This window comes from Dendrobates tinctorius, unplaced genomic scaffold, assembly GCF_039654945.1.
Source record: "Dendrobates tinctorius isolate UK_male_01 unplaced genomic scaffold, ASM3965494v1 ptg000332l, whole genome shotgun sequence".
Taxonomy (NCBI): domain Eukaryota; kingdom Metazoa; phylum Chordata; class Amphibia; order Anura; family Dendrobatidae; genus Dendrobates; species Dendrobates tinctorius.
The window spans coordinates 10,535,938-10,558,424 of NW_027361998.1; the positions used below are offsets into that span (position 1 = coordinate 10,535,938).

Sequence of the window (22,487 nt, forward strand, 5' to 3'; positions counted from 1 at the left end):
TAATACAGAGGCCGTATCCATGACACGTCTACCACAGGTGTCTCTGCTGGTAAGTAAGTGAACCCTGAATACACACAACACAATCTGCATCTTTGCCTTATTGTTACTTCCATTATGACTCGCCCCCGGAGCTGCATTCACAATTCTCTTGGCTTCCTACTAGCAAACCTCCTCGCTGCGTAGTCGGATCCGTATAATGCACAGCTCTCTGCTGCTTCACGTCATACAGCAGAATATGCCGCAGAACCGGGTGCGACGGAGGGAATATACTGCAGTCCTAGGTAAAACCACCAAGAAACTGCAGTGAGTGCAGCTCTGGATGTGACTGGAGTTCTGATACACGTGGAGACAGGCGTTATCCGCTGGAGGTGTACTTACTTACTAACACCTTAATGCTTAAAATCGGGACACGTTATACCCCAACCCTGGAAGGTTGTTAAACCGCACACTTTGGGGTGGGATCAGTCGGGCAGCGGGATCGGAATGATCATATTGGTCATATCCGCAAGAGCCAATAACAATGTGCAGCCAGTATCACATGATTATCGATGTAGCCCCCCTCTATTTCCCATCCTAGGACCCCACTGTTTGCCCTCCACCCCACAGTGCTGAAGGGCAGTGTGATCCCCTGGGCCGCACCTTTGTTTGCAGACATAAAGGGACCCCTAGAATGGGATACTGTTAGCACCACGCCGGATCCCTGCTCTGACAGTCAGGGTCTCCGGAATATCACTTCACTCACCCTCACTGCGGTGGGTTCCCCCTTCCTCATGCTCTGCATGCTTCCAGCCATGTCCTTAGGTCACGTGCACGCACACTCCCGCCCTCTTAAGGGGTCAGCGCGTGAACTTGCTTTTTCCTCCCCAGCCAATGGCTGAGAAGCATTATGTATCTATTCCTTCCTCCCCACTGGGGAGGTGCCTGGGCAACCTTCCTGGTTGAATACCAGTCCCTGCCGCACTCTGGTGCAAATCCCTGCCTGCTGCACTCTGATGCGAACTCTGCTGCATTCTAATACAAGCTCTGCCTGCTGCTCCCTCCAGTCTTTCCTCTGGGTCCAGCTGCTGCGCGTCCTTTGGTCTGCCCTGGAGTGGCACCTGGTGTTCATCGGGAGCCAAGTCTAACGTCACCATCAGAGGCTCTATAGAACACCCCCTCCAGGCTCTACACGGTCCGTGGCACAGTGGTTCCACAAACCACGTCCGTGACAGTATACCATCCAGGTAATGGGGGTATGGAGCAGACCTCATAGTAGGAGGCCCCATAATCTCCACTCGCCCTCAGGACCCTGGATTTGGCTTCTTCTGACTCTTTCACGACACGAGGATCACCCTCGGACAAGGTAGTCATTGTGTTAAAGGAGTTAGAGAGACATGGCCGGAGTCAGGAACGCATCGTTTATTGCAGGGTGCGGAGCAGAGATAATGGGGTATAATGCACCGAGGACCCCAATACGTTCAGGTCTTCACGGTCGGGTCGGGATCCTCATTTTATCGGCATTCATGATGGTCAAAGCCTAGAAATGGAAAAAAGGCAAAACATAAATATGTGAGATACGACAGCAGAGCTCCAGTGTCCAGGATCCCCTCAGAAGATGGATTATTGGAATGTCCGGACTAACGGAAGTCAGAGACCGTCAGGTATGCAATGTACGGTGCTGCTGCTGCTGCTTCCACCATCCTGAGGACAAGGCCAGGCGCTTACCTGACCAGAACCACAGGCTGAGTCTCTGCCATAAGGAAGCAGAGCTGTAGTGTAAAGCATGACGGAGGGGGGGACTGAGCAGAAGTCATAGTCTATGGTGGGTCAGGAGGCAGATTTTACACTTCCCCAGACTCCAACAGACAATGTATCTTAAGATAAGTCACTTATCCGAACTGTGCCCCAATAAAGTGAAGCTGTAGTGTAAAGCATGAGGGAGCCTGAGTATTCAGTGAGATCATAGAAGGTTGATATCTCGTCACCGGCGTTCACCTTTCTAATTTCCCTCATCAAATATTGGCTTTCTACATGAGAAAGGAAATTTTCAGATGCCAAAATCTTTTCAAACCTCGTCCTCCTAAGGCCTGTTTCACACTTCAGCTATTTGACGTCAGTCAAAATCCGCCGTTTATAGAAAAAAACAGATCCTTTTTTTTTCCCCATAGACTTGCCTTACCGGCGGATTTTTCTCCTCTCTCTCTCTCTCTCTCTCTCTCTCTCTCTCTCTCTCTCTCTCTCTCTCTCTCTCTCTCTCTCTCTCTCTCTCTCTCTCTCTCTCCCCCTCCCTTCTCTCTCTCTCTCTCTCTCCCTCCCTTCTCTCTCTCTCCCTCCCTCCCTTCTCTCTCTCTCTCTCTCTCTCTCTCTCTCTCCTCTCTCTCCCTCCCCCCTCTCTCTCCCCTCTCTCTTTCTCTCCCCTCTCTTTCTCCTCTCTTTCTCTCTCATCTCTCTCCTCGCTCTCCTCTCTTTCTCTCTCTCTCCTCTCCTCTTTCTCTCCCTTCTCTTTCCTCTCTCTTTTTCTCCTCTCTCTCCTCTTCTCTCACTCTCCTCTTCTCTCTCTCTTTCTCCTCTTCTCTCTCTCTTCTCTCTCTCTCTCCTCATCCACTTTTCAAACACAGCAAATTAAAAAACATTGCAGCTTTGCAACGATTTAGGAAAACTGTGACAAAACTGCGTCTGAATACAAAGTGTGAACACACCCTGAGGTTTGTAGCCCAGTGTGGCCGGTCTCAATAACTCACATCTGCTGGGGTAGCAGGTAGGTTTCCTCATTCTGGACGGGAAGGATGAAGTGCGGTACTTGGTGCACGGTGCCCGTTTGGTCCTTGTAGTGATCCCGGTGCCTCTGCGCGCTCTGAAACAACATCAGACGTCACCGCTTCTGTAATATAGACTTCCCGTAAGCGTCACTGTCCCGATTTTGGCATACTTAGGGGATCTGTCCACTTTAGGGATTGTCCTGAAGCTGAGCCTGCCTGTACTGAATGCAAAACCAGCATCAGATGGAAGAGCTTGCATTATTCAGACTTCCTGCAATACTGCCTCTGACCACACGGTGCGCTGTTACGAAACAACATAACCAGAAGCGCCACACGGCACCTCCCTCTCAGGGCTTGATATCCGACTCTGCTGCTCTTCACAGGACCCTTGAGGGTCTCCGTCATGCTTTACTATGTATATATCATATGTTGTGAATAAATGTCACCAACCTTCATGAACTGGTCCAGTTCTCGTGTGCGGTCATGATCTACGTTGAATCGAGACCAGGTCGGACTATGTAGAAATCTGTCCCAACCTCGGGAGCGGTTACCGATCACCAGAGCGGGGTCATTAGAGAAACACGTTGGAAACTGCCCCCCCTTATAGTACGGACTCTGACTGGTGCTCAGTGCCGCAGAGCGGAAATCCTGGAAGCATTGCGCTGTGGTGTTCCCGTAGGTGTCCCCATAAGTGAAGGCTGCGGTTGGGACATGGCCACGATACCTGCTCAAACAGAAAATAATTGAGAAGGAAAATTACCGATGACCTTCCACGTAAGAAAATGGGGTCTCCAATCAACAACCTACTGTATATGAGCAGAAATCCCAGAGACTTCACACGACACAGAAGAAATCACTACTGGCATGCCAATCCTGGCATGTCACTCTCTACAGGGAGAAACCTTACCTCTTACACCCCCATTGTAAGTTATTCTAATTAATGTGTTTGAAAAAAGTTGAAACTTCAAATAATGGTGGAAAATAAGTATTTGGTCACCTAAAAACATGCAAGATTTCTGGCTCTCCCAGACCTGTAACTTCTTCTTTAAGAGGCTCCTCTGTCCTTCACTCATTACCTGTAGTAATGGCGCCTGTTTGAACTTATCAGTATAAAAGACACCTGTCCACAACCTCAAACAGTCACACTCCAAACTCCACTATGGTGAAGACCAAAGAACTGTCGTAGGACACCAGAAACAAAACTGTAGCCCTGCACCAGGCTGGGAAGACTAAATCTGCAATAGGCAAACAGCTTGGTTGAATGAAATCAACTGTGGGAGAAATAATAAGAAAATGGAAGCAATACAAGACCACTGATAATCTCCCTCGATCTGGGGCTCCACGCAAGAGCTCACCCCGTGGGGTCAAAATGATAAGAAGAACGGTGAGCAAAAATCCCAGAAGCACATGGGGGGACCTAGTAAATGACCTGCATAGAGCTGGGACCACCGTAACAAAGGCTACCATCAGTAACACACTATGCCGCCAGGGGCTCAGATCCTGCAGTGCCAGACGTGTCCCCCTGCTTAAGCCAGTACATGTCCAGGCCTGCCTGAAATTTGCTACAGAGCATTTGGACTATCCAGAAGAGTATTGGGAGAATGTCCTATGGTGTGATGAAACGAAAGTACAACTATTTGGTAGAATTGCATCCAAAGAGCACCATACCTACTGTGAAGCATGGGGGTGGCAACATCATGCTTTGGGGCTGTTTCTCTGCAAAGGGACCAGGACGACTGATCCGTGTACATGAAAGAATGGGGCCATGTATCGTGAGATTTTGAGTGCAAACCTCTTTCCATCAGCAAGGCCATTGAAGATGAAACGTGGATGTGTCTTTCAGCGTGATAATAATATTAATAATCTTTATTTTTATACAGTATAGCGCTAACATATTGCGCCACACTTTAGAGTTTGCACACATTATCATCACTGTCCCCGATAGGAGCAGTATTATAGTAGTTATATTCTTGTACATAGGGGTAAGTATTATAGTAGTTATATTCTTGTATATAGGAGCAGTATTATAGTAGTTATATTCTTGTACATAGGAGCGGTATTATAGTAGTTATATTCTTGTACATAGGAGCAGTATTATAGTAGTTATATTCTTGTACATAGGAGCAGTATTATAGTAGTTATATTCTTGTACATAGGGGCAGTATTATAGTAGTTATATTCTTGTATATAGGAGCAGTATTATAGTAGTTATATTCTTGTACATAGGAGCGGTATTATAGTAGTTATATTCTTGTACATAGGAACAGTATTATAATAGTTATATTCTTGTACATAGGGGCAGTATTAGAGTAGTTATATTCTTGTACATAGGGGGCAGTATTATAGTAGTTATATTCTTGCACATAGGGGCAGTATTATAGGAGTTATATTCTTGTACATAGGGGGCAGTATTATAGGAGTTATATTCTTGTACATAGGGGGCAGTATTATAGTAGTTATATTCTTGTATATAGGGGCAGTATTATAGGAGTTATATTCTTGTATATAGGGGCTGTATTATAGTAGTTATATTCTTGTACATAGGAGCAGTATTATAGTAGTTATATTCTTGTACATAGGAGGCAGTATTATAGTAGTTATAATCTTGTACATAGGAGGCAGTATTATAGTAGTTATATTCTTGTACATAGGAGGCAATATTATAGTAGTTACATTCTTGTACATAGGAGCAGTATTATAGTAGTTATATTCTTGTACATAGGAGGCAGTATTATAGTAGTTATAATCTTGTACATAGGAGGCAGTATTATAGTAGTTATATTCTTGTACATAGGAGGCAGTATTATAGTTACATTCTTGTACATAGGAGCAGTATTATAGTAGTTATATTCTTGTACATAGGGGCAGTATTATAGTAATTATATTCTTGTACATAGGAGCAGTATTATAGTAGTTATATTCTTGTACATAGGAGCAGTATTATAGTAGTTATATTCTTGTACATAGGAGCAGTATTATAGTAGTTATATTCTTGTACATAGGAGCAGTATTATAGTAGTTATATTCTTGTACATAGGGGCAGTACTATAGTAGTTATATTCTTGTACATAGGGGCAGTATTATAGTAGTTATATTCTTGTACATAGGAGCAGTATTATAGTAGTTATATTCTTGTACATAGAGGGCAGCATTATAGTAGTTATATTCTTGTACATAGGGGCAGTATTATAGTAGTTATATTCTTGTACATAGGGGCAGGATTATAGTAGTTATATTCTTGTACATAGGAGCAGTATTATAGTAGTTATATTCTTGTACATAGGAGCAGTATTATAGTAGTTATATTCTTGTACATAGAGGGCAGCATTATAGTAGTTATATTCTTGTACATAGGGGCAGTATTATAGTAGTTATATTCTTGTACATAGGGGCAGGATTATAGTAGTTATATTCTTGCAGATAGCCCCTCTTTGGATATACTTTGTCTATATTGCAGCACCGGGATATAGCGGATTGATAATTGGTTGCCTCTGTCACACGCGGCTGCTCGTGTCTCTTGTTTCTTTACAGAGCAGGAACATTCTGTATTTTTTACACTCTTTCCTGCTCCGATGCTTTTCTGCCTCCTGATCCGTTTTGCGTTACCGTCTTTCTGACATTGCTCTGCTTCCGCTGTATATAGATGTGTGCTGCAGCGGGTGAGCAGAGCACACGCAGTGTAACGCTCCGCAGGTCTGTAAATGAAGGGGCTGCTGGGTTCTGTAGTGCGTCACCCCCATTGTTCCCCCCAGGTTGTCACTGAATAGAACAGAGAAATAACAGGCGAACACAATGTAAATCGTCGCCCGACGTCTCCATGTATTTGTCCTTCTGGGAGCGACGAGTTCTTGGATTTCACTGAATTATGTTTATTAAATGAGGGGGAAATCGGTGGATAATGGTGGGCGCCGAGAGCAAAGCAAATCCATCTATTGAGGGGGTAACAAATGGCTGCACGTGCTAGGAGGAGCCTGTGGTACAGAGTGGACGCCAGGGAGAAAACTATTTTTATTTTCATCTTATTGTTTGAATTGCTTCAAGAAAACACTATCCCACCAGGGACGTCACGGGGAGCAATTGTAAAGTTACAGGACCTCTCTGCACCGAAGGGACGGTACTAGATGTCTATGATCATTACTGTCTGATGTCCCTCCAGACACCAGGGCCATGGGCGTCTCTGGATTGTTTTTACACCTCTAGACCTCCAGGAAAATTTACAAATTCCCCCCACCTTGGGCACAGAATGTCTATATTACCAGGTGTCACAGGGTCCTTCTCCGATACCACACAATCAAGAAAGCGAGGGACGTGTGAACAATCCCAAGACCTTTATTATAGGCAGAATTAGAAGGTCCATAAACAATCCACCACACTGAGGATGCAATAGTCCAGAACACAAATGCAGTTCACTAACAGGATGAATGTCCAAGGAGATGAGAGTCCAATAATCCAGCAGCCAGAGGATAAAAAGTCCATAGGGTTCCTTCTCTCTGATGTGCTGTATTCACATGATGCTTACCACACAGGAACTGACTTCCCCCCTCCTGTCCTCCCCACCCCCTGCTTGTGTCCAGGGTTAGTCAGACAGGTTGGGGCGGTTTTCAGGCATCCCAGACCTGACAAAGGTGCCTTGGGGATTAAGGAACTACAGGGGGTCATCAAGAGACATAGATACAGTCAGGCTGCAGACATACAAGGCAACAAGAAAAACAGTGAAATAGAAATATACACAAAATGATATCTGCATAGCATATCACACCAGGCAATCAGATAAGTTTTTTACTAACCCTCAGACTACCATACATAATATCTGCCTCTCTGGGGGGTCCTGCGTAGAAAAAACAACTTAAATCGACAGAGGCGGTTAGTGAAAATCTGGGGAAGAGGATCCAATACTGGTCCCCTAGGTACTCACAATAATGGAGTAGTAAACACTAGATCACCAGGGATAGATATGGGCAGCACGGTGGCTCAGAGGTTAGTATTGCCGTCCTGGGTTCAAATTCCACCAAGGACGACATCAGCAAAGAGTTTGTATGTTCTCCTCGTTTTTGCGTGATTTTCCTCCCACACTCCAAAGACTGATGAGGAATCCAGATCGTGAGCCCCAATCGGGACAGTGATGATGAGGTCTGTACAGCGCTGCGGACTATGATGGTGATATAAGTGAGTAAGGTAAATAAATAGATCACCAGGGATAGGTCATTAGATCTGAAACAGCTAAACTTAGAAACTCTCCTATCAAAAGGCGCTCACTGACAGATACTCATTTAACTCATTCTGCAGCCAACAATGTGGAGGGAAATAAAGAACCTGTGAAAGCCGAACAGTGCAACATTTTTTAAAGCAAAAATTAGTTTTAGCCCCAAACACATGCAGTGCAATGTTTGCTGGTGTCCATGGACTTTACAGAAGTTGTAAATTGCTGCAGGATAATTGGTGCGGAAGTGAAATGTGTAAAATGCTTAAAAGTGATATGTCCGCACTTTGCGCCATTGTTAGTAAATTGTAATTGCAGGAAATGGCGGTCCTCCTTCTCCTCCTCCGACTGCTCTCTGCTCAGAGTGCCTCTTTAGGCTTCCAGAAGAACGTACGTAATCCCTGGAATGGGGTCAGGATGGGTAAATGCACTTTTCCCGCTTGCTTTTCCCCTGGTGATGCCAGGAGGCTGCAGTGTAAGTGCCGCGTCTTGTTAGGTGATCCAGTAACGCGATCCCCAGTCCCGGATTATGTAACGCAGCCGATGAAATATTCATCGTCACTAAGAAAACTGCGCTCGTTTCCATTCCGGCGAAGAAACCAGGATTTGTTATCATCTGAGCCATGACATCGGCAGGACGTGTGCCAGAGGCAGGGGAACCAGGGAGGCAAGGGCTTTCCAAAAAGGGTGTCCATGACCGTACAGGGTGATTATAAAAGATTCATCGGCTTCTGCATACATATTCCTGCAAAGATATAAACGTCACCCGTTTGTAATAATAACGTATCGAAAGGTCACATCTCAGAGTCTGTAAGTCGCACACGCAGAATCACCCGTGGCTCGCCAGGTGGCAAAATGCCGACCATGGAAGAGGAAACATTTGGGTTTTAGAGTATGAGAAGTGTAAATCAATTGTTACCGAGCAGAGACCGTTCCGAAGATCGTATGAAAGTGACCCACCAGGTCACAAGAGCGTTCCGAAGACCAGATGAAAGAGACCCACAAGGTCAGCAGAGCGTTCCGAAAACCGTATGAAAGTGACCCACCAGGTCACCAGAGCGTTCCGAAGACCAGATGAAAGAGACCCACCAGGGCACCAGAGCGTTCTGAAGACCAGATGAAAGAGACCCACAAGGTCAGCAGACCGTTCCGAAAACCGTATGAAAGTGACCCACCTGGTCACCAGAGAGTTCTAAAGACCATACAAAAGTGACCCACCCGGTCAACAAAGCATTCCAAAGACCGTATGAAAGTTACCCACCTGGTCACCAGAGAGTTCCGAAAACTGTATGAAAGTGACCCACCAGGTCACCAGAGCGTTCCGAAGACCAGATGAAAGAGACCCACCAGGGCACCAGAGCGTTCTGAAGACCAGATGAAAGAGACCCACAAGGTCAGCAGACCGTTCCGAAAACCGTATGAAAGTGACCCACCTGGTCACCAGAGAGTTCTAAAGACCATACAAAAGTGACCCACCCGGTCAACAAAGCATTCCAAAGACCGTATGAAAGAGACCCACCAGGTCACCAGAGTGTTCCAAAAACTGTATGAAAGTGACCCACCAGGTCACCAGAGCATTCCGAAAACAGTATGAAAGTGACCCACCAGGGCACCAGAGCGTTCTGAAGACCAGATGAAAGAGACCCACAAGGTCAGCAGAGCGTTCCGAAAACCGTATGAAAGTGACCCACCAGGTCACCAGAGCGTTCCGTAGACCAGATGAAAGCGACCCACCAGGTCACCAGAGCATTCCGAAAACCGTATGAAAGTGACCCACCAGGTCACCAGAGCGTTCCGAAGACCAGATGAAAGAGACCCACCAGGGCACCAGAGCGTTCTGAAGACCAGATGAAAGAGACCCACCAGCCTAGGTCACCAGAGTGTTCTGCGGTGGTATCAACAATTTAACAGCATGAATGTGTAAACGTAAAAGCTCCGGACCACCGAGTGTTATAGGAACAGCAGTGGAGAGAGTTTTAGAGACATTTGGACGTAGCCCATAGAAATCGACACTATGTGAACTTGGCATTCCTCAGCCAACTGTTTGTAAGATTCTGCAACTGTGGCAGAAACCGCATCGTATACAGCTATTACAACATTTCCGGCGTCCAATGTGAATTCTATGCACCTTTCTCAGGTAATAATGGAACATGACGAATTTGCTTCCTGTCTAGTGTTCAGTGATGAGGCGAGCGAAATCTCAGAGTCTGTAAGTCACACTTGTAGACTTGCTTGTGACTCGCCAGGTGGCAAAATGCCGACCATGGAAGAGATAGCGTTTGGTGTTTTAGAGTATGAGAAGTGTAAATCAAATGTTACCGAGCTGCAAGCGTTCCGAAGACCATAGTAAAGTGACCCACCTGGTCAACAAAGCATTCCAAAGACCGTATGAAAGTGACCCACCTGGTCACCAGAGAGTTCTAAAGACCATACAAAAGTGACCCACCCGGTCAACAAAGCATTCCAAAGACCGTATGAAAGTGACCCACCTGGTCACCAGAGAGTTCTAAAGACCATAGTAAAGTGACCCACCTGGTCAACAAAGCATTCCGAAGACGGTATCAAAGTGACCCACCTGGTCACCAGAGAGTTCTAAAGACCATAGAAAAGTGACCCACCCGGTCAACAGAGCATTCCGAAGACGTTATCAAAGTGATCCACCTGGTCAACAGAGTGTTCTAAAGATCTAAAGACCATACAAAAGTGACCCACCCGGTCAACAGAGCGTTCTGAAGACCATATTGAAGTGACCCACCAGGTTTCCAGAGCGTTCTGAAAACGGTATGAAAGTGACCCACCTGGTCAACAGAGCATTCCGAAGACCGTATTAAAGTGCCCACCTGGTCACCAAAGCGTACTAAAGACCATGCAAAAGTGACCCACCCGGTCAACAGAGCGCTCTGAAGACCATATTGAAGTGACCCACCCGGTTTCCAGAGCGTTCCAAAAACTGTATGACAGTGACACACCAGGTCAGCAGAGCGTTCCGCAGACTGTATGAAACCGACCCACCTGGTCACCAGAGCGTTCTGCTGTGGTATCGACAATTTAACAGGATGATTGTGTAAATGTTAACGCCCCGGACCACCGAGTGTTATAGGAACAGCAGTGGAGAGGGTGTTATAGACATTTCCATGTAGCGCACAGAAATAAGCACGTTGTGAACTTTGCATTCCTCATCCGACTGTTTGTAAGATTCTGCAACTGCGGCAGAAATGTCCCAATATGGGGAACGGAACATCCCAATGCCACTGTAGAAATCGGAAGAGATTCACTGAAAGTAAATGTTTTCTGTGCAACCTCAAAAACAAAGGTATATGGGCCTTTTTTTCCCCGCTGAAAAAAAACACAGGGAAATGGTCATCAAAACATTTGGGGAAGGGAATAACCTCCTGGATAACTTTTTAGGTTCCACTTTAGGGACTATAATGGGAGGTGACGGCACCCGCTAGCCAGTCCAGTCTCAGCCCCATTAAAGGTGTTGATGCAAGAGACTCGTGTGAGTTCCTCTTATTGCGCTCGCAAGTGTGACCCCGGCCTTAAAGGGAAAGTCTGTGGATTTTCATTGCACTTCCCCTTTAAGAGCCCGCAGCACCTCGTCCAGCCCTAGATCTCGCTGAGTATCGGCACTGACAGCGCGTTTCAGAGCATAACGTGTGATCCGGGCCGGGGACGCGCTGCCGCCATCAATAATGGATACGTAATAAATAAGTAATTGAATGGAACTAATTAAACGGCAATAAAGTTTTTCTTGTTCCGGACAATAACCGTCTGCAGATCGCGGCTCTGCGGCCCCCCGGGGCCAGGAGATACGCAGCAGTGAGCATGCAGCCACCAAGAGGCCGCCACGGCCCCCCCCCCCCCGAAAACGAAGGCTGGGGCCATGCAGCGACCATGGCCACGATACAAGTCGCACGACCAAAGACGGCTACAAAGTGGTTGGGGTCGGATTCTGTGTCGCTGCGCCCGAGGGGGCCACAATACAGTCCCATTCACTCGCATGGTGCCGCGACGTCGCAGCGACACATAACGAGCCTGAACGATTAATTAACAGAACTCCGCACGAGTCAGAAAAACTCTAATTTCTGACACTCCGTCTTTCAATCAATGGAAGATCTGCTATTGGGTCCTGTATGTTGAATTCTCATCCTGTCACACTGATCAGTGTTTCCTACCAAGGTGGGAAAACTAGAGTGTGAGGACCCCCGCAGAGCAAGATGGCGCGAAGCTCGACATACAGCACCCCAGAGCTCATCGTCCCAGGCTCCTGTGAAAACAACTTCAAGAAAAGCGACTGAAGGGAGAGTAGAGACTCTGCAGTGTCAGGACCACATACAGCAGCCTAGATCTCAGCTTTTAGGGCCTTACATGAAATCAGGTGCAGCGACAGTAAAAAAAAATAGCACTAAGGTGCCAGGACCCCTTGTACATACAGCATTACAGATCTCAGCTTCCTTCACTGCTGTGAATATAACAGAACAAAGCTAACGAAGATCTGATAAGTAAGAACCCGACATACAGAACCCCAGATCTCAGCTTCCTTCACCACTGTGAATATAACAGAACAAAGCTAACGAAGATCTGATAAGTAAGAACCCGACATACAGAACCCCAGATCTCAGCTTCCTTCACCACTGTGAATATAACAGAACAAAGCTAACGAAGATCTGATAAGTAAGAACCCGACATACAGAACCCCAGATCTCAGCTTCCTTCACCACTGTGAATATAACAGAACAAAGCTAACGAAGATCTGATAAGTAAGAACCCGACATACAGAACCCCAGATCTCAGCTTCCTTCACCACTGTGAATATAACAGAACAAAGCTAACGAAGATCTGATAAGTAAGAACCCGACATACAGAACCCCAGATCTCAGCTTCCTTCGCTGCTGCGAATATAACAGGAAGGCCGGGGTCACACTGGCGAGGAATACGGACGAGTGAGAGGCGCTAGCACCACGCATTCCACACGGACCAATGATTCTCTATGGGGCAGCTCCCATCAGCCGTATATTTCTACGGTCCGTGCCAATGGCAGCATGCTGTGACTGTCAGCGTACTACGCCCGTAGTACGCCAATGCAAGTCTATGGGTGCGCAAAAAATACGGATTACACACGGACCACACATGTGACTTGCGAGAAATACGCACCCGGTGTCTTTAGAAAAGCCGGCAATTCAGTGCGCTATACAGTAACATCACACTGACAGGTTTAATAAAGAAAGAAAGAATAGATATATACACATAGAATATATATATATATATATATATATATATACATATACACAGTATATATATATATATATATATATATATATATATATATATATATATATATATATACATACATGTCATTGAGACAAATATAATATATATATATATATATATATATATATATATATATATATATATATATATATAATATTTATATTTCCCAGAGTTCTTCATAGCAGAATAGCCGCTAATTCAATTGCCGGCTTCTATCAAATCCTTCCCCAACCCGACATGAGATGACACATGGTTTACACTCAGTAAAGCATTTCATTTCATGTTTTTTTCTATGTCCCTGACTAATAATTAGATGAGGGTTTGTGTGCAAAATTTGGGAGTTGTAGTTGTTATTTTAAGGGGTTAATTCGTTGTTTAAAAATGCATGGGCTTCCCATTGCCCTGTAGCGGTGGCGAGTGGGTTAATCTAACAAAGGGTTAATGTCACCATTCGATTGTAAGGTGAGGAGATTTAAGCTGCTGTATGTGGGGTTCACATACTTTACAGCTGATTTGTGGTCTTTTTAAATAAATGTAATCGCAGCAAAAGGTGACACAACAAAGTATTAAGTTAAAGGGGACGAATAATATTGCACGCCCCACTTTTCGAATTTCAACAAAAAATTAAAATAACCAATAAATTTCATTCAACTTCACAATTGTGTCCCACTTGTTGTTGATTCTTCACCAAAAATGTACATTTGGTATCTTTATGTTTGAAGCATGATAAGTGGGAAAAGGTTGAAAAGTTCCAGGGGGCTGAATACTTTCACAATGCACTGTATCTGTCAGGAGGTGGAGGAGCGATGCTCTGCAGAAAGGTCAGTGGTGTAATAATCTGCAGGATATATCACTATGTATCTCAGGAGGTGGAGGAGCGATGCTCTGCAGATTCATCTACACTGTAACCATCTGCAAGTAAAGTTTTCTATACTTAAAGAAGACCGGACCTGCGGTGTCTCCGGCTGACACTGGGGGGCGTCTCGTACTGGGTTCAGCAGCTGCTGTGTTTCACCTCTAGGACTGTGTTGGTAAATTACTTTTTTTCTGGTTGTGTATGTTATCTATGGTTTGCGATTGTGCTGTAGTTTTCGGAAAGTCACGCTGCACTGTAAAGCATCTCCCACAGCGTTAAGGCTGACTGTATAATTAATTACACTGCCTTAAAAGTACAAGGAAAGGTGATGAAGGGGTTAACTCCGACCTGTTTCTGACAATATACTGCTTACCCAGGCATGAGAGCAGGTGGGATGTAGGTGGCATTGTTGTGGGTGATGAGGGTGCCTGCACTCCTGGATGCCATCTGTCCGTTGTAATGTGACTCCGGGAAATCCACGACCCCCAGCAGCAGGGTGGAGTATCCCAACTGTCAGCCTGATCCTTACTGTTACTGCACGGAGGCCTGATGTCTGTCACCGGGTGACTCACAACAAACAGTCACCAGTCACCGAGCAACAGTGCTCCCCTGTGATGTCACAAAACACAGAAATACGATATACTCTGGGCAGGTAACACCATCCCATAACTGCAGGACAACAGCCGATGACATCACACTGTACATTACACCTGTATATACCCCCGGTAGGTAACCTCATCCCATAACTACAGAACAACAGCCGATGACATCACACTGTACATTACACCTGTATATACCCCCAGCAGGTAAACTCATCCCATAACTACAGAACAACAGCCGATGACATCACACTGTACATTACACCTGTATATACCCCCGGCAGGTAGCATCATCCCATAACTACAGGACAACAGCCGATGACATCACACTGTACATTACACCTGTATATACCCCCAGCAGGTAACCTCATCCCATAACTGCAGGACAAGAGCCGATGACATCACACTGTACATTACACCTGTATATACCCCCGGCAGGTAACCTCATCCCATAAGTGCAGGACAACAGCCGATGACATCACACTGTACATTACACCTGTATATACCCCCGGCAGGTAACCTCATCCCATAACTACAGGACAACAGCCGGTGATATCACACTGTACATTACACCTGTATATACCCCCGGCAGGTAACCTCATCCCATAACTACAGGACAACAGCCGGTGATATCACACTGTACATTACACCTGTATATACCCCCGGCAGGTAACACCATCCCATAACTACAGGACAACAGCCGATGATATCACACTGTACATTATTACTGTATATACCCCCGGCAGGTAACACCATCCCATAACTACAGGACAACAGCCGGTGATATCACACTGTACATTACTACTGTATATACCCGGCAGGTAACACCATCCTATAACTGCAGCACAACAGCCGATGATATCACACTGTACATTACACCTGTATATACCCCCGGCAGGTAACCTCATCCCATAACTGCAGGACAACAGCCGATGACATCACACTGTACATTACTCCTGTATATACCTCCGGTAGGTAACCTCATCCTATAACTACAGAACAACAGCCGATGACATCACACTGTACATTACACCTGTATATACCCCCAGCAGGTAAACTCATCCCATAACTACAGAACAACAGCCGATGACATCACACTGTACATTACACCTGTATATACCCCCAGCAGGTAACCTCATCCCATAACTGCAGGACAAGAGCCGATGACATCACACTGTACATTACACCTGTATATACTCCCGGCAGGTAACCTCATCCCATAACTACAGAACAACAGCCGATGACATCACACTGTACATTACACCTGTATATACCCCCAGTGGGTAACACCATCCCATAACTACAGGAAAACAGCCAATGACATCACACTGTACATTACACCTGTATATACCCCGGCAGGTAGCACCATCCCATAACTACAGCACAACAGCCGGAGATATCACACTATACATTACTACTGTATATATGCCGGCAGGTAACACCATCCCATAACTACAGGACAACAGCCGGTGATATCACACTGTATATTACTGTATATACACCCCGCAGGTAACACCATCCCATAACTACAGGAAAACAGCCGGTGATATCACACTGTACATTACTACTGTATATACCCCGGCAGGTAACACCATCCAATAACTACAGGACAACAGCCGGTGATATCATACTGTACATTACTGCTGTACATATCCCCGCAGGTAACACCATCACATAACTATAGGACAACAGCCAGTGATATCACACTGTACATTACTCCTGTATATACCCCCGGCAGGTAACACCATCCCATAACTACAGGACAACAGCCGATGATATCACACTGTACATTACTACTGTATATACCCCCGCAGGTAACACCATCCCATAACTACAGGACAACAGCCGTTGATATCACACGTACATTACTACTGTATATACCCCCGGCAGGTAACACCATCCCATAACTACAGGACAACAGCCGATGATATCACACGTACATTACTACTGTTTATAACCCGGCAGGTAACACCATCCCATAACTACAGGACAACAGCCGATGATATCACACGTACATTACTACTGTTTATAACCCGGCAGGTAACACCATCCCATAACTACAGGACAACAGCCGTTGATATCACACTGTACATTACTACTGTATATACCCCCCGCAGGTAACACCATCCCATAACTACAGGACAACAGTCGGTGATATCACACTGTACATTACACCTGTATATACCCCCGGCAGGTAACACCATCCCATAACTACAGGACAACAGCCGGTGATATCACACTGTACATTACTACTGTTTATACCCGGCAGGTAACACCATCCCATAACTACAGGACAACAGCCGATGATATCACACTGTACATTACTACTGTATATACCCATAACTACAGGACTACAGCCGGTGATATCACACTGTACATTACTACTGTATATACCCCCTGCAGGTAACACCATCCCATAACTACAGGACTACAGCCGGTGATATCACACTGTACATTACTACTGTATATACCCCCACAGGTAACACCATCCCATAACTACAGGACAACAGCTGGTGATATCACACTGTACATTACTACTGTATATAAACTTGTCAGGTAACAATCCCACAATCACAGGACAACAGCCGGTGATACCACACTGTACCTTAATATTGTACGTACACCCAGCAGGTAAAAATTCCACAATTACAGGGCTATAGCCGGTGATTTCACACTGTACATTACTACTGTATATACAGGGTGGGCCATTTATATGGATACACCTAACATGGGAATGGTTGGTGATATCACCTTCATGTTTGTAGTACATTAGTATATGGGAGGGGGGAAACTTTTCAAGATGGGTGGTGACCATGACGGCCATTTTGAAGTCGGCCGTTTTGGATCCAACTTTATTTTTTTCAATGGGAAGAGGGTCATGTGACACATCAAGCTTATTGAGAATTTCACAAGAAAAACAATGGTGTGCTTGGTTTTAACGTAACTTTATTCCTTCATGAGTTATTTACAAGTTTCTCTTTGTTTACAGCCATTGACATGTCGCAGAGGTTAACACGTGAGGAGCAGATAGACATTATGTTGATGTCTGGTGAACGCAGTACCCGGGTCATTGCAGCAGATTTCAATGCAAGACGCCCTACGCAAGAAAACTGTCACCATTCCCATTTTATTTAGGTGGATCCATATAAATGGCCCACCCTGTACATCCAGCAGGTAACACAATCCAATGACTACAGGGCTACAGCCGGTGATATCACACTGTACATTACTACTGTATACACAAAAGGAACAGAACTGTTAAATTTTATATTTAATCCAGAATGATAGTCAGTGTTTATAAAAAAAAAAAAAATATACAACTGATTTTACAAAGGGGACAAAACAATACAGCATATACAGTTACATAAAATAATCAGGACAAACAAGAGAAACTTACTACGCTGATCACAGAGATGGCTCAGCCTGGCAGATGGAAGCAATCTGATCGACGGCGTCTGGTTAACGCTGCTCACGCCTACATCAAGTGCCCCTACCCCGGAGCATGAGTGGCCTAACCCTGATCCTGAATCCTAGACTGGCATGTCTGAACTAGGCTTTAAATTAGCGTCAGCATACCTGACTCCTGGGATCAGCAGCTGCAGTATCGGGTTCTGCCCCGGAGTGATAAATAGCAGCTACCTGTCGCACAACCTGACCTCACCACTAGAGGCTCCAGTGAACACCAAGGTAGTCTCTTAGTTACGCCCCTTTCTGGGTAGGCCCGGCCCTTTGGAACAGTGGGTCCACAAATCCATGTGCGCCATGGCTGGGCGTAACAGTCTGCTCGGCCCAGCAATGGCCGGAACAATTTGCTTTATGGATTCTAATGTTTTCTGTGACCCAGGTTATGGCTGCTCCAACAAGATAATGACCCACAACAGCTTTATACATCCAAGAGCAAAACATCAGACTCTTCTGAAGCGGCTTCTGTGACCCTGATCTAAATCTACAGAACATCTGTGGACAGAGCGGAGATCAGCAGTCTATAGAAGACGGAGCGGAGACCGGCAGTCTGGAGAAGATGGAGCGGAGACCGGAAGTCTGGAGAAGATGGGGCAGAGACCGGCAGGCTGGAGAAGGCGGAGGGGAGACCGGCAGGCTGGAGAAGGCGGAGGGGAGACCGGCAGGCTGGAGAAGGCGGAGGGGAGACCGGCAGGCTGGAGAAGGCGGAGCGGAGACCGGCAGTCTATAGAAGACGGAGCGGAGACCGGCAGTCTGGAGAAGACGGGGCGGAGGTCCGGCAGTCTGGAGAAGACGGGGCGGAGGCCGGCAGTCTGGAGAAGACGGGGCGGAGGTCCGGCAGTCTGGAGAAGACGGGGCGGAGGTCCGGCAGTCTGGAGAAGACGGGGCGGAGGTCCGGCAGTCTGGAGAAGACGGGGCGGAGGTCCGGCAGTCTGGAGAAGACGGGGCGGAGGTCCGGCAGTCTGGAGAAGACGGGGCGGAGGTCCGGCAGTCTGGAGAAGACGGGGCGGAGGTCCGGCAGTCTGGAGAAGACGGGGCGGAGGTCCGGCAGTCTGGAGAAGACGGGGCGGAGGTCCGGCAGTCTGGAGAAGACGGGGCGGAGGTCCGGCAGTCTGGAGAAGACGGGGCGGAGGCCGGCAGTCTGGAGAAGACGGGGCGGAGGCCGGCAGTCTGGAGAAGACGGGGCGGAGGCCGGCAGTCTGGAGAAGACGGGGCGGAGGCCGGCAGTCTGGAGAAGACGGGGCGGAGGCCGGCAGTCTGGAGGAGACGTCTCCACACCTGAGACATGAGGAGCCAAATAGCTGTGGTCGGGGGCAGACGTCTCACTGGGAGGCTCAGATATCGTCTGTCTGCAGCGGTCGCCTCAGAAGGTCGTGCAACAGAGCAGTAAGTTGAGGAGCCATCGTTGTCCAGGATATTTTCATTAGTTTGTTCTTTGTTTTTTTTTCTGTTGAACCCAAATTCAGAAGCAAAAAAAGCAAAATCTGATTCTTGATTTTCAGGACCTTTCCATTCAGGCTCGGACTGGCCCATAGGGGAATCGGGGAATCCCCCGGTGGGCCCCTGGGCCCCCAACCTTACTGTATGGGCAGTACTTGGCATAATTCACTTGATTCACTCTGTATAGAAAAAAGCAGCATCTCAATCATTAACCAAAATACCCAGTTTATTATTATATAGAGATATAGGTAAATTTGTGAACCAGAGTTGTGTAATATTTGTATGCAGGTGAAAAGTGGCCCCCAAAGTCAATGTTACTGGTGGGCCCTTGGCACTCCAGTCCGCACTGTTTCCATTGACTTGCCTTGTCCCTGTCAGTGCTGGTTGTTCGAAGCTTTCACTATCGATGCCGAGTGCTAGAGGCTCACTGTGGCCCCCTTGTGGACATGGCAGGGAATGTTTCTCTCCACTGCCCTGGGTTTCTTTGGCCATTGCTCGGCTTTGGTTTCTTAAGTAGTGAGACTGAATACAGTGCTTCCATGATAAACATATGAAGATGTAGCAGAGCTAAATGTGTTCTATCACTGTTATTGCATTTCTTGTCATCCATCAAAATACTCCTTTTCATGATGCAGAATAACATGCAGTCCTATGTAACGCCTCATAAATTATACCACTGTGCTGTAAGCAAGATAATCCAACATTCTGCTCCACCATTTTATGTGAAGGAATTTATGCTGGTGTCGGATGTACAGGTGCAGCAGAGCCAAATTGGACATTCATCTGTGAAGTTATACTCGCAGTCCTATGTAACTCATTTGACATACTACCATACATTGCCTATACATGGCATACTCAGCTCTGCTGCATCCAACATAATCATCCTCCAGCATCGGAAGAACTGTCCTGTCACTTGGAGCTTCCTGGTAATGAAGAGAATGTGTGATGACTGACACTACTGCCGTATATCTCCTCAGTCTATGGGTATAACCATCGTCCTCCTGTGCTGCCGTATATCTCCTCAGTCTATGGGTATAACCATCGTCCCCCTGTGCTGCCGTATATCTCCTCAGTCTATGGGTATAACCATCGTCTCCCTGTGCTGCCGTATATCTCCTCAGTCTATTGGTATAACCATCGTCCCCCTGTGCTGCCGTATATCTCCTCAGTCTATGGGTATAACCATCGTCCCCCTGTGCTGCCGTATAACTCCTCAGTCTATGGGTATAACCATCGTCTCCCTGTGCTGCCGTATAACTCCTCAGTCTATGGGTATAACCATCGTCCCCCTGTGCTGCCATATATCTCCTCAGTCTATGGGTATAACCATCGTCTCCCTGTGCTGCCGTATATCTCCTCAGTCTATTGGTATAACCATCGTCCCCCTGTGCTGCCGTATATCTCCTCAGTCTATGGGTATAACCATCGTCCCCCTGTGCTGCCGTATATCTCCTCAGTCTATGGGTATAACCATCGTCCCCCTGTGCTGCCGTATATCTCCTCAGTCTATGGGTATAACCATCGTCCCCCTGTGCTGCCGTATATCTCCCCAGTCTATGGGTATAACCATCGTCTCCCTGTGCTGCCGTATATCTCCTCAGTCTATGGGTATAACCATCGTCCCCCTGTGCTGCCGTATAACTCCTCAGTCTATGGGTATAACCATCGTCTCCCTGTGCTGCCGTATAACTCCTCAGTCTATGGGTATAACCATCGTCCCCCTGTGCTGCCGTATAACTCCTCAGTCTATGGGTATAACCATCGTCCCCCTGTGCTGCCGTATATCTCCTCAGTCTATGGGTATAACCATCGTCCCCCTGTGCTGCCGTATATCTCCCCAGTCTATGGGTATAACCATCGTCTCCCTGTGCTGCCGTATATCTCCTCAGTCTATGGGTATAACCATCGTCCCCCTGTGCTGCCGTATATCTCCTCAGTCTATGGGTATAACCATCGTCCCCCTGTGCTGCCGTATAACTCCTCAGTCTATGGGTATAACCATCGTCCCCCTGTGCTGCCGTATAACTCCTCAGTCTATGGGTATAACCATCGTCCCCCTGTGCTGCCGTATAACTCCTCAGTCTATGGGTATAACCATCGTCCCCCTGTGCTGCCGTATAACTCCCCAGTCTATGGGTATAACCATCGTCCCCCTGTGCTGCCGTATAACTCCTCAGTCTATGGGTATAACCATCGTCCCCCTGTGCTGCCGTATAACTCCTCAGTCTATGGGTATAACCATCGTCCCCCTGTGCTGCCGTATATCTCCTCAGTCTATGGGTATAACCATCGTCCCCCTGTGCTGCCGTATATCTCCCCAGTCTATGGGTATAACCATCGTCTCCCTGTGCTGCCGTATATCTCCTCAGTCTATGGGTATAACCATCGTCCCCCTGTGCTGCCGTATATCTCCTCAGTCTATGGGTATAACCATCGTCCCCCTGTGCTGCCGTATATCTCCTCAGTCTATGGGTATAACCATCGTCCCCCTGTGCTGCCGTATATCTCCTCAGTCTATGGGTATAACCATCGTCCCCCTGTGCTGCCGTATATCTCCCCAGTCTATGGGTATAACCATCGTCTCCCTGTGCTGCCGTATATCTCCTCAGTCTATGGGTATAACCATCGTCCCCCTGTGCTGCCGTATAACTCCTCAGTCTATGGGTATAACCATCGTCCCCCTGTGCTGCCGTATAACTCCTCAGTCTATGGGTATAACCATCGTCCCCCTGTGCTGCCGTATAACTCCTCAGTCTATGGGTATAACCATCGTCTCCCTGTGCTGCCGTATAACTCCTCAGTCTATGGGTATAACCATCGTCTCCCTGTGCTGCCGTATAACTCCCCAGTCTATGGGTATAACCATCGTCCCCCTGTGCTGCCGTATATCTCCTCAGTCTATGGGTATAACCATCGTCTCC

At 46.8% G+C, this 22,487-nt stretch overlaps 1 protein-coding gene across 1 annotated transcript; it reads right to left on the minus strand.

Annotated features, from left to right (window-relative positions):
• Positions 1-1,383: 1,383 nt before the first annotated feature.
• Positions 1,384-14,613, minus strand: CIMIP2C (ciliary microtubule inner protein 2C). Its single transcript, XM_073561900.1, has 4 exons — positions 14,439-14,613; positions 3,189-3,462; positions 2,721-2,833; positions 1,384-1,516 (listed from the first exon to the last, which is right to left on the minus strand). Exons 1-4 carry the CDS (start codon positions 14,510-14,512, stop codon positions 1,510-1,512), a joined length of 468 nt encoding a protein of 155 aa, XP_073418001.1. The 5' UTR covers positions 14,513-14,613; the 3' UTR covers positions 1,384-1,509.
• Between the last annotated feature and the right edge of the window lie 7,874 nt (positions 14,614-22,487).